Raw genomic sequence first — 12,675 nt, 5'->3', positions numbered from 1 at the left:
CCTTAATAGAAATTTAAGAGAATAGAAATTTAAGAAAATTATTAAATCAAATCTTCAAAATAATTTTCATTTTAGGTTTTCTTTCTCTTTTTAATTTATAATAAATAGAAAATTAAGAAAATTTTGAAGATTACGCACAATTAAAGTGATTTTCTAATGACGAAAAGGTCCCTTAACAGAAGTTTAAGAAAATTTGATTTTTTTTTTCTAAAAAAATAATTTTCATTATTGGTATTCTTTTTCTTTTTAATTTCCAAAAAATAGAATTTTAAAAAAAATTTATAACATTAAAATAATGTTATAATGACAAAATTTTCCCTTAATATAAAATTTAACTTTTCTTTGAAATGATTTTCATTTATTTTCCTTTTTAATTATTTTAAAAAATAACCAAAGATGGTGTAGCCTGGTGGCATCTTGTAACGGGTGGGTGCTTCGCAACAGAATCTGATGTGGGACAAGTCTCTCCTTCCCAAACTTGCAACGCTCTTGTTGTAGTCGGATCACCCTGTCTACCCGGACACATCCGAGCAAGACGATTAGCTTTGACCCCGAATCAATGATTGTGTTTGATTCTGACACCAACGGGTGGGTGCTTTGCGATCCAACCCAAAAGCTTAAGTTATTAGGTGAAACTAACACCAAACAATCATCCACTGGCTGGAATTATTCGTTCTCTTCTTAATTCATGACAGTGAAACTATTCTTTCCAGGTTGGCAACCATATAGTTGGGATAAACCAAGTAAATGTTGTGTATTAATTATTTGTTGTGTGATTGGATTTTCATACATAATTGATTGTTGATGTGATTGTGATGAATGAAGGGAATACCCAACAATTAACCATTGAATACTATTATGTTATAAATATAACCAATGCTTCATGAAAAGATCTTAGAATAGTATTTTTGAAGCAGGGGTTTTGTTAACGAAAAGTTTGCCTTATATGTGACACCCGAACTTGGTTGGCACTTATATGTGTGATACCTCTTAAATATGTAGATACATTTTGAAATCAATCAGTATGAAGAGCATGCAATGCTAATAATACTTAAAAATGGTTGTTTTTGGGTGATTACACCTTCATTTTTTGACCTTTAACAGAAAGTTTAAAAATGGTGTATTCTCGTTTAGCTCAAGAAGTTCACGAACTGTCAGCAGTGTTGTAGATACAAACTGATTAGTTACTAACTAAACAGTTGCTAACTAACGATTAGTTACTAACTAAGCAGTTGCTAACTAAATAGTTACTCCACATGTCCTATATAATATGGGACAAAGATCCATATGATCTGTACTGTACCATAGATTTAGGGCCTTCAAACTTATTTGAAAAAAATATTTGACAGATAGATTGGAACCTCCTATTCATAATTAGAATGAAATTACATATGTACACACTAAATTTAGCTATCCAAAGGGGATACTCACCAACTGTTTTCAACTAACATTATCTATATATGTATCCATTTTACACATAATCACCATTTGCAGCTGCAAGAGAAAGCAAAGATGGCCAAAACCACATTGACCCTCCTGACATTGGCTCTTCTTCTTCTTCTTCTTTCTACACCCGCACACTCGACTTCACCGCCGGCCATCTACGTCTTTGGCGACTCCGCTGTGGACGCCGGTAACAACAATTTCTTGGACATAGAAATAAAATCGAATTTCGCACCTTATGGCATAGATTACCCCGGTGGAGTCGCTACAGGCAGATTCACAAACGGTCTTACGTTTGCTGATTTCATTTGTAAGTTTTTTTTCGTGTTTTTTTCGAACGTTACAAGCAAACGCACACAATCACAATATTGCCCTTAGCAGGGCTCGATCCTATTCTCAACTCCTTAATGATCATTTTGTTATAACTCTCAGTATTATATAACTACATGCAACAGCAGCACGCACACACACACACACACATATATATATAGACACACACACACACATTCTGGTTTTAAAAGCAAACGATGCTAAAGTTTTTTATATGTAAAAACATTTTAATATTTTGAATTTGTATGCAGCTCAATGGTTTGGCCTAATGCTCATACCGCCGATCATGGATGGTCATTCTACACAGGGTGCAAACACTAAAGGTTTCAACTATGCATCCGCTGCAGCTGGTTTACTCCCCAAGACCTGCGAAGTTACTGTAAGTAATTCTCATTCTCATCCCTACATCTATTAGTTTTGATTTATTTATTTATTATTATTTTTTTTTTCACAAATTAATCACAAGTCCTCAACGCATACATGATGATGAAATCCCAACCAACCTATGTAACCAATATTTTTAAACCGCACATAACCTCTCTTCATATGAAGATAAGGTTACATACATCTGACTCCAACATGATAGAGGTGGGAGTTCATCTTAGATCTATCAACTTCTTCGCCTCCTTTCCATTCAACCAAACAAGAGAAAAGAAGGATACTCACATAACCATTTACTCAGAGGGGACTTGAACGAGATACCGCTGAGTTAGAGTCCTTCGTAGTGGTATAGGTTCTATGAATATAAATCTTATAGGCAGTTAATATGCTAGTGTCGGGAAAGAAAAATTATTTGGAGTCAGAATGTAGAACATATTCGAAAGGATTACTATGTGAGACCCACGTCCCCATTCATGGTGATCCTTTCGGAATTGTCCAACCGTCAGACTCCCTATCATTACTCGTCAGAAAACGTGAATCAAAGATGAAAAAGAAAAAAATGAGGGTAAAAAATGCATGTACAACCCTATAGAGTTTTTTGTTCATTGACTAACTTGGTGTTTTGTTTTTCTGAACAGAAAAACCCCATGAGCATGGGAAAACAGGTGGAGTTATTTACAAAGACTGTTAACGAATACCTGCCATCCTTGCCAATGTACAAGGATAAAGCAGCTCTGTCAAGCGACTTGTCAAAGTCTTTTTTCCTTGTTCATATGGGCAGTAATGACTATATGTTGAACTATTTCGATCCTAATTTTTCTACAGCCAAAGAACACAATCCTGAACAATTTGCCGATCTTCTCGTTACAGAATTAGGAAAAAGTTTAGAGGTAATCCAATTCTTTAGCACTTCTCATTAGTAATTCTATCGTTTAATCTTGTAGAAATTGAAGTTAAATTCTATGATTGAGATGACAAAATGCAATAGAAATGTAGTGCTTTAGATGGTATGAAAATTTTAAAACGCATTTTCACTCATCATCATTTCTATGATATTGTGGCTGGAATTTTGTTTCTGATCCATAAAATGGACTTTGTGCGGGGAAAAACAAAATTTTACCCGTTTTTCTCTTATAGGTCAAGACCTTATTTAGGACTCTCTTGTAGCTCAGTATATAAGGGCCGGAAGGAGAGGGGGAGAGAGAGAGAGAGCTAGGGTTTGGAGCCAGATCTTCACCCAGCGTCAACTTTTTTGCTTAATTCTTGTTCTTGATTCACGGTGGTTGTAATAACATTTTCGGTAATATATATTTGTAGGAGTTGAGCAATCTGGGAGCCAGGAAATTTATAGTGTTCGGAATCGGTCTATTGGGTTGTACGCCTGTTGTCATAGATAAAATGAAAGTAGAGACGAAGTGCGCTGAGAGTGTGAATGAAGCAGTTAAAATTTTCAACACCAAGCTTGAGGCTAAGCTTGTCCAATTGTGCTCTACTCTCAAGGGCTCAACATTCACTATGGGAAATCCCTACAATCTTGGTCGAGAAGTTATGGACAACCCCGGTAACTATGGTGAGAAATTATGTTATTACTATTTCTTTCCTTTTTAATGTTATAGACATATCCGACTGTTTTATGTGAATGTGGGATGAGGTCATCTCCCACTCACATAAATTCAACGGAAATATTGTTCGACTTTCGGACGTTGTATCATCTCACTCATCTTGAAAACTGATCGAAGTTAAGCCATTCTCTGCAGGCTTTAAAGAGACTAGAAAACCATGTTGCGGAAGTGGAGATGGAAAAGGACCATGCTCGAGGAATCAAGTTCCTTGCCAAGATAGGACGGCATACAAATTCTGGGATTTTACTCACCCAACACAAGCAACACATGAGCTTTTAGCAAAAAAATGTTTTGATGGCACTGGAGTGTGCACTCCATTGAATTTGATTGAACTCATGCAAAAGATTTAGCGCATCGAGCCCTTGAAAGAATATTGTTTGCAGCTCCTGAATTGTAGTTTTCTAATCGACCCCAACTAGTTTGGAGAATGATTTATTGCAAAAAATGCAATAAACTCGAGACGTTGACCCTACGTTTAGAGATCCTGAACTGAGTGTGAGCCGACTCTAACTAGTTGGGAAAATATTGTATTGTAGAAAATGTTCCTGAATTTAAGTTCATATTTGTGTCTATGTGATGTGAGCACGAAGAGGTTATTAATTTTCACTGATGAATGTTAGCGCAGAAAGGGGAAAGAAAAGGAACAAGGACTCGAGCAATTATCCAACTTCTATATAAGAAACAGATGCATTTGTTCATGAAACATGTTTTATGTTCTTAGAATGTTCTCAACGTGCCAAGACTCGCGAAAAAAAAAAAAAGTGCCTTAAGATTTTTTTGTCCTCAAAATATATGTCCTCAAAATGTCTAATGTTGTCAACTTGATTGCTTTTTTTTTGATAAGTTTCAACTTGATTGCTTTACTAATGGTTAAACTATAAAGAGGATTACTCATCCAGAAAAAAACTATAAAGAGGACTGAAAGAGCTTAATACGAACGCATATTTTTCTAATCAAAATCAAACTGGTTACTAAAATAAAAAATTATCACCTGATTAGTCCGCCTGGATGATACAAATCTTACATCCATTCAGATGCACAAGCCAGATGCAAGATGGCTGATTTTCGTGGAGCCAAAGTTTGATCTGACCAGCCAAACTTCTCACAGGATTGCATCCTTGCCACTCAACTGCATTGCAAATATCCGATAATCTTCCAGATTCAACCGAAATGCTCTGAAGTAGGATCGCTCTTAATGGGTAAATATTCAATGATCTTCCTGATTCATTCGACATCTGGATCACCGAGTCTAATACCTGCCAAGATTTTTTCAATCTTGTGCTTATCAGATGGCAAGGAGCTGAATTCATCTGCTGTGATGGTCCTCCTGTGCCCATCCAAGCAAATCACGTGCCCACTTTCAACATATGATCTATAAGCCTCAAAGAGAGTATAGAAGAATTACCAAATGCTTCTCTAAAGGACTTCAAATCCAATCCATTCGCAGTTCTACGAGACAGCATCACAACATCCATGGCCATGTTATTGGCATCAACACAATTATGTTCACATAGATCGCCTACCCCATCCTCCAAATCCTGCACATAATTCATGTATCCTTTCATCTTCTTTGGCCTCGAAAACCTTATTCCACCAATATAGCTACAAGGCCAAAACTACAGAAAGGCCTGTTCTTCCACTACGTATAATTGTGCTCGCACTCAAAACCACTCTTGCAGTAACTGCTGATTTCGTAATGGTCATAAAGGGCATGGGATAGCATTCTTGAAGCCATTCTATAGAATTCGGCTGATTGGGTCTCAGAGGGTAGAGGGGACTCCCCTGGTGTGTACCTGTAAACACTACAATGTCAATTTCAAAAATTAAACACCAACTGTTTTCTCAACAGCTACAACTACTAGTTTACTTACGATATACAAAGTTTGGGGCCTAGTTCAACTTGCAAATCTTAGACCGATACATGGGTCGATTGTGCTTCAATAGTTAGGCTAACACTCTCTTCCCACATTTCTGGTGTTTGATGAAGGAGAGAAGATGTGAGGTACATACTCCAATTCTCAACCCCACATCACCCAACAATCTTAATCGCCTCATAAACCTCCTTGACATCATGGGCTCTCCCACAAGCCTCGAGCAACTCATCCTGAAAGGCCTGAACTCCAAAAGACACTCGATTCACACCCAACTCCATCAGTATATTCTCTCTCCCACGGTCCATTTCCATGCTTCTCTCACTCTGTGATTCAACTAAGCTCATATATGAAATTTGTATGTTCATGAAGGTTGCACATCTCTTCATGAACCCATGTATTCATCTCCGTCCAATCAACTCATAGTAGAATACTCACACTCAAACTCAATAGTTTAAAAATATTTCTCAAAGTTCCTACAAAATTCTTCTCTCACTAATCTCTTCTTGTTTAGAAGTGTGTGTTTTGTAGGCTTCGTAGGACTTCTATTTATGCTAGTTTAGAAGACTTGACATTTAACCAAACATTTAATGAACTTGTAATTAATTATACATAAATAGCATGTTAAATAAATTAGATTAACTGTTTTAGGTGAAGACCTTTATTAATTAAATTAGATTAATTGCATCAGGTAAAGACCTTTATTAATTACTTCACTGAAACTTCATTAAGACTTCATTTGGAGTTTCATTAAATTTAATAGCTAATAATTTTGAAACATAACTCCAACAGGTTGTATGATGGGGTTGTGATTGGAGAGTTGGGTGAGGCATTTTATCAAACAGTTGGTGGGGTACAAGTCAGCGCATTGATGATAGGACGCGAAAGCTTTAGAGGCTGGTTTTGTTGGGAATGATTGTCAAAATGAGACCGAATGTTGATCTGGGCATTGCAATGGTTAAGTTGACAATGAAGCAAGGCTAGATAAAGAGAAGAGGGTGGAAAGGGATAATAATGTGGAATGAGGAGTTCTAAGTCTTAGATTGTTTTTGTTAGATTTTAATCCCAAAAAGCTTGACAGATACTAATTTTGAGTCGCCTAATAATAAATTAGAATGAGTTACCCTTCATTCTCTCCTGTAATGTAACAATCTCATACAAAGGGGTACCCACTTATTGTTTTCAGTTATTTGTATGTATATATGTATGTTGTGACCCTCGATTGGATACCCTCCAACTGTTTTCAAGCATTTGCTTGTGTGTGTGTGAGTATGTTGTGACCCCCTTCCGTTGTCTTCCATGACACCATATGCAGAAGTAGAACAAAGGAGCACAAAGGCAAGGAAGATGGCAACAAACATATTGGCAACAGCATTGACTCTAACTTGTCTGATTTTGCTTATTCTTCTTCTTTGTACTCACACACACTCACATTCGTCACCACCAGCCATCTATGCATTTGGAGACTCAGCTGTGGACACTGGTAACAACAATTTCTTAGACATAGAAGCAAAAGTGAATTTTGCACCTTATGGCATAGATTACCCAGGCGGAACCACAGGCAGATTCACAAACGGCTATACATTTGTTGATTTCATGGGTAAGCCACATGCAACAGCATATATATAGATATTAATTGCCAGTTTTGTTCTTGCATGGTGTGAATTAAGCCTGGCTGATCTAGGACTTGTAAAGGAAGGTGTCACTCATTCCGGTTTAAGAACCAAAAATGCAGAAGTTTTTTGTATGTAACACTTTTTAACATTTTGAATTTGTATGCAGCTCAATGGTTTGGCCAAAGCTTCCCAGCCCCAATCATGGATAGTCAGAGTACAGAGGGTGCAAACACTAAAGGTTTTAACTATGCATCTGGTTCAGCTGGTATACTCCCCAAGACCTGTGAAGTTACTGTAAGAAATACCGTCTCTTGTCCCTACATCTATTATTTTTCTGTTCACAAATCACACTCACAAGTCTTCAATGTCTACATAAGAGTGATAACCTTATCTAGTCAATACCTTTAAGAACCCTCAACATGATAGAGGTAGGAGCTCATCCTAGATCTGTACCATAAATTTGTCTAGGAAACAAGCACCTTTAATTTGACAAATGATAAATTATGCATCTACATACCTTGAAATAAATCCCATCTGAATGCCACATGTTGTAAACAGATTTTGAACAAACCACATGACAATTTGACAAGAGGTCATTGCTTGTTGTACAGATAAATGCTCGGTCTGTCGAAAATGGCAGTGTGAGTTCATACTCTGAGAGCAGTCACTTTGTGTAAATAATGCCAATAATTAGGTTTGTATCCAGTCTATTCCTACTAACACTCTTGATTAACTGCAATATATGGGCAATATAATAACCCATTAAAAGTGCCTGAAGCCTTCCTTTGTTAGGAGGGAAGGGAAGAGAAGAGAGGTTAGGGAGGAGGATGGAGCAAACTTACATTGTTTGGTTGAAGAAAGGATAAGAGGACGGATGTGGCATCCCTCCTAGGCCACCATTTTATTTCCAATCAAAATCCGAAGGAAGAGGAGAGAGAAACAAGGATTGTTGAATAAAATGTAAAAGATGTTATTAACATCATTTACATATATTTAAGGGTAAAGAGAGTTTAGACTACAGAGATAGGAAAGAAATAAAATAATAATATCATTTCTTTGCTTCCTTTCAGTTCAACCAAACAAAAGAAAAGATGGATACACACACATACATTTTTTCATATGGGGACTTGAACAAGACACCACTAAATTACAGTCTTTGGTGGCGGTATAAGGTTCTATGAAACTAAATCTTACAGTAATTCAACTAGGAAAAAAAAAAAAAAACCTTATAGTAATTTAACCAACGGGCCAGTGGCCTAGCGGTATCAGTCTCTTACTTCCCAAAGGGAGGTCAAGGTTCAAGTCTTAGAAGAGACATGCGTGTGTGAGTACCAAAAAAAAAAAAAAAAAAAAATTATATGCTAGAGTCAGAAAATGTAAATCAAAGATCAAAAAGGAAAAATGAGGGTAGAAAATGCATGTATAACCTGAAGAGTATAGAGCTATTTGTTCATTTAACAACTTGGTTTGTTTTTACAGAAAAACCCATTATGCTTGGGTAGACAGGTGGATTTATTTAAAAAGTCTGTTAAAGAATACCTGCCATCCTTGCAAATGTACAACAATAAAGCAGCTCAACTGTCAGGCCATATAGCAAAGTCTCTTTTCATTGTTCATATGGGCAGTGATGACTATCTCTTGAACTATTTCGTTCCTAATGGAACTACAGCCCAACAATACAATCCTGAACAATTTGCCGATCTTCTAGTTACAGAATTAGGAAAAAGTTTACAGGTAATTCAATTCTTTAGCACTTGTTATCAGCAATTTTATTTTCTAATCTTGAGAAATTGAAGAAAAATTCTAAATTGAGATGACAAAATGGAATAGAAATTTAGTGCTTTAGATTGTATGAAAAGGCTTGGTGTTGTTCTAGATTTTATGATACTATTATACATGGGCAGACTACCAAACCGCGTAAAACTTGCTTTACGTGGTTTGGTAGTCTGCCCTCAGTTCTTTCATGCTCAGAGGAGGAGGAGGAGGAGAAGAAGAAGTGAAGTTAAACATATGTATTTGCAATCACCATCTTTTTGGTTATATACTTTTGTAGGATTTATACAATCTGGGAGCCAGGAAACTTTCAGTGTTTGGAATCAGTCCACTGGGTTGTTTACCTTGTATCCTAGATAAGATGAAAACTGAGACGAGGTGCGTCGAGAGTCTGAATGATGTAGTCAAAGTTTTCAACACCAAGCTTGAGGCCAAGCTTAAGGAATTGGGCTCTACTCTCAAAGGCTCAACATTCATTATGGGAAATATTTACACTATTGCTCGAGAAATTTTGGAAAATCCCAGTAGCTATGGTTAGATATTATGTTATTACTATTTTATTTTTCCTTTTTAATGTTATTTACGATGATTGTTGTTGTATCTTGAAAACCCATCGAAGTTAAGCCATTCTCAGCAGGCTTTAAAGAGACTAGGAAACCATGTTGCGCGAGTGGAGATGGAACAGGACCATGCATGAGGAATCAAGTTCCTTGCCAAGATAGGAAGTCATATCAGTTTTGGGATTTTGGTCACCCAACAGAAGCATCAAATTTGATTTTCGCAAGAAAATGTTTTAATGGCACTGGAGTGTGCACTCCAATGAATATGGTTGAACTCATGCAAAAAAATTAAAGTGTCAAGCCTTGCAAGCTTCAACATGTTCGCTCAAAGCTCCTGAATTGTAGTTCTACTCGACCCCAACTAGTTCAGAGAATTATTTACAGTAAAACACGCACAAAACTTAAGATGTCGGCCTTTATAAGCTCTAATACGTTCAGGACTCCTGAAATCAGGCTTCGTTTGGATAAGTAGGATAGAAAAGAGAAGAAAAAATAACATTACTTATGAAAAAAAAAAAAAAAAAAAACTAGTTGGTAAAAATTTTATTGTGAAAATTGCTTCTAAATTGTACTTTAATTTCGTTTCTCTCACTCTCATATATATACGTGTGTGTCTGTTATGTGAACACGAAGCGATTCTTAATCTTCACACTGACGAATGTAAGCACAAAAAGGGAAAAGAAAAGAAACAAATACTCAAACAATTATCCAACTTCTTAATAAATAACAGATGCATTTGTTCATTAAACAGATTTCATGTTCTTAGGCTGTTCTCAAAGTACACATATCAAAAAAAGGATGTTCTCAAAGTGCAAAAGACTTAATCTGTACAATATATGTTCTCAAATTGCTTACTCTTGTCAACTTGATTGCTTTACTTATGGTTAAACTATAAAGAGGACTGAAAGAGCTTAATATGAATACAGATTTTTCTAATCAAAATCAAACTGGTTGCTACATGTAAAAATTATCACCTGATTAGTCCAGCCTGGATGATGAAATATTAAATCCATTCAGATGCACAAGCCAGATGCAGGAAGGGAGGTTTTAGTGGAGACAAAGTTTGATTTGACCACACAAACTTCTTACAGGATAGCATCATTGCACTCAACTGCATTGCAAATATCTGATGATCTTTAAAAACATCCACTTGATAGATGTTGAGGCCAGCAATCTTAATGACATCCAAAATTCTTTGAAGTAAGATTGCAGTTTATGGCGCTATGGCCCGAAATGCAAGGGATATTAACTCATTAGAGAGGAGGAAACCATCCGGATCACTGAGTCTAATAAATGCCAAGACTTTTTCAATCTTGTGCTTGTCAGATAGTATGGAGCTGAATTCATCTGCTGTTATGGTCCTCCTATGCTCATCCAAGCAAATCACATGCCCACTTTCAACATATGGTTTATAAGCCTCACAAAGAGAGAGAACAAAAGAGTTACCAAATGTTTCAATAAAGGACTTCAAGTCCAAGCCCTTTGAAGTTCTAAGAGACAGCATCACAACATCCATGGCCATGTCCTTGGCATCAATGCAATTATTCTCACATCGATCCACCACACCATCCTCCAAATCCTGCACATAATTCATGTATCCTTTCATCTTCTTTGGCCTTGAAAACCTCACTCCACCAAGAAAGCTGGCCGATCCAAGGCCAAAACCATAGAAAGGCCTGTTCTTCCAGTACGTATAATTGTGTTTGCACTCGAAACCACTCTTGCAATAACTGCTGATTTCGTAATGGTCGTAAAGAGCACCGGGAAGCATTATTGAAGCCATTTTATAGAATTCGGCTGATTGGGTCTCGGATGGCAGAGGGGACTCCCCTGGTGTGTACCTGTAAACACTCCAATATCAATTTCAAAAATTAAACACCAACTGTTTTCTCAACTACTACAACTACTAGTTTACTTACAATATACCAAATTTGGTGCCTTGTTCAACTTGCAAATCATAGACCGATACATGGGTCGGCTGTGCTTCAATAGTCAGCCTCAAACTCTCTTCCCACATTTCTGGTGTCTGATGAGGGAGAGAAGATATGAGGTCCATACTCCAATTCTCAACCCCACATGACCCAACAATCTCAATTGCGCTGTAAACCTCCTTAACATCATGGGCTCTCCCACAAGCCTTGAGCAACTCATCCTGAAAAGCCTGAACACCCAAAGACACTCTATTCACACCCAACTCCATCATTTCCTTCATTTTCTTAGCATCAAATGTTCCAGGGTCCATTTCCATACTTATCTCGGTATTCGATGACAACCCGAATTTCAAACTCAACGCCTCGAGGACCAAGGAAACGAGCCTTGGCGACACGAGTGAAGGCGTGCCACCTCCAAAAAAGACCGTTTCAAGGGGTGGGTTGTAGTTGAAATCCAATTGGGTTGCTTTAATTTCGCGGCAGATGAGTTCAACGTAGTTGGAAATTCGTGGGTCGTCATCGGTCTGGCTTGAGGACGAGCCAAGAGCGACAATGGGGAAGTCACAGTAGTGGCAGCGTTTCCGACAGAAAGGCAGGTGGACGTAAGCCGAAGATGGAGGCAGTTTGTGTGATGGGGTTGTGATTGGAGAGTTGGGTGAGTCATTTTGTCGAACAGTTGCTGGGGTATGACTCAGTGCATTGGTGAAAGCTCGTGAAAGCTTTAGATGGCTAGTTTTGGTGGGAATGGTTGTCAAGATGGGAATGAATGTTGCTCTGAGCATTGCAATGCATAAGTGGACGACGAAGGGAACAAAGGCTAGAGAGAGAAGAGGACGGAAGGGGCCAAATAATGTGGATTGAGTTCTATGGCTTCGTTTCAGGAAGTAGCAGGATGAGAAAAAGTTTGGAGTTTTTATTTTATTTATTATTATTATTTTTTTTAAGGGATGTCTACTTGCAAAATTAACGGCACGCTCAGTTCAATTTGCTGATACAATATATATATATATATATATATATATATATATATATAAACTGAATCATTTCTGAAAGCCATTTTTTTTAAATTCAGTTTTAAAAAATATTTATTTTTAGATAATTGTTTTTTATAATTCTATAAAAACATATATATATATATATATTAATTA

At 37.0% G+C, this 12,675-nt stretch overlaps 3 protein-coding genes and 1 pseudogene across 3 annotated transcripts; 2 read left to right on the top strand and 2 right to left on the bottom strand.

Annotated features, from left to right (window-relative positions):
- Positions 1–1,352: 1,352 nt before the first annotated feature.
- LOC132286683 (uncharacterized) lies at positions 1,353–7,923 on the bottom strand (annotated as a pseudogene).
- On the top strand, positions 1,513–4,126 carry LOC132281174 (GDSL esterase/lipase At5g08460-like). Its single transcript, XM_059782902.1, has 5 exons — positions 1,513–1,753; positions 2,025–2,152; positions 2,793–3,044; positions 3,472–3,715; positions 3,912–4,126. Exons 1-5 carry the CDS (start codon positions 1,513–1,515, stop codon positions 4,124–4,126), a joined length of 1,080 nt encoding a protein of 359 aa, XP_059638885.1.
- Positions 7,924–8,579: 656 nt separating the features above from the next.
- On the top strand, positions 8,580–9,574 carry LOC132281173 (GDSL esterase/lipase 7-like). Its single transcript, XM_059782900.1, has 3 exons — positions 8,580–8,585; positions 8,743–8,997; positions 9,317–9,574. The coding sequence occupies exons 1-3, from the start codon at positions 8,580–8,582 to the stop codon at positions 9,572–9,574; spliced, it is 519 nt and encodes a 172-aa protein (XP_059638883.1).
- Positions 9,575–10,309: 735 nt separating this feature from the next.
- LOC132284214 (uncharacterized) lies at positions 10,310–12,504 on the bottom strand. The gene is made up of 2 exons (XM_059786299.1): positions 11,516–12,504; positions 10,310–11,437 (listed from the first exon to the last, which is right to left on the bottom strand). Exons 1-2 carry the CDS (start codon positions 12,307–12,309, stop codon positions 10,810–10,812), a joined length of 1,422 nt encoding a protein of 473 aa, XP_059642282.1. The 5' UTR covers positions 12,310–12,504; the 3' UTR covers positions 10,310–10,809.
- Positions 12,505–12,675: the final 171 nt, after the last annotated feature.

Source organism: Cornus florida, unplaced genomic scaffold (assembly GCF_030987335.1).
Source record: "Cornus florida cultivar Cherokee Brave unplaced genomic scaffold, ASM3098733v1 CherokeeBrave_3.0.0_Hap2_Chr11, whole genome shotgun sequence".
Taxonomy (NCBI): domain Eukaryota; kingdom Viridiplantae; phylum Streptophyta; class Magnoliopsida; order Cornales; family Cornaceae; genus Cornus; species Cornus florida.
Note: the sequence above shows the minus strand (reverse complement) of the source record. Positions and strands in the feature narration are given on the sequence as shown.

Coding starts and splice junctions, on each gene's coding strand:
- LOC132281174 (XM_059782902.1), top strand. CDS start 1,513: ATGGCCAAAACCACATTGACCCTCCTGACATTGGCTCTTCTTCTTCTT. Junction 2,153..2,792: donor CCAAGACCTGCGAAGTTACT/GTAAGTAATTCT, acceptor TTTTCTGAACAG/AAAAACCCCATGAGCATGGG. Junction 3,716..3,911: donor AGAAGTTATGGACAACCCCG/GTAACTATGGTG, acceptor CATTCTCTGCAG/GCTTTAAAGAGACTAGAAAA.
- LOC132281173 (XM_059782900.1), top strand. Junction 8,998..9,316: donor AATTAGGAAAAAGTTTACAG/GTAATTCAATTC, acceptor ATACTTTTGTAG/GATTTATACAATCTGGGAGC.
- LOC132284214 (XM_059786299.1), bottom strand. CDS start 12,309: ATGCTCAGAGCAACATTCATTCCCATCTTGACAACCATTCCCACCAAA. Junction 11,438..11,515: donor GGCACCAAATTTGGTATATT/GTAAGTAAACTA, acceptor GAGTGTTTACAG/GTACACACCAGGGGAGTCCC.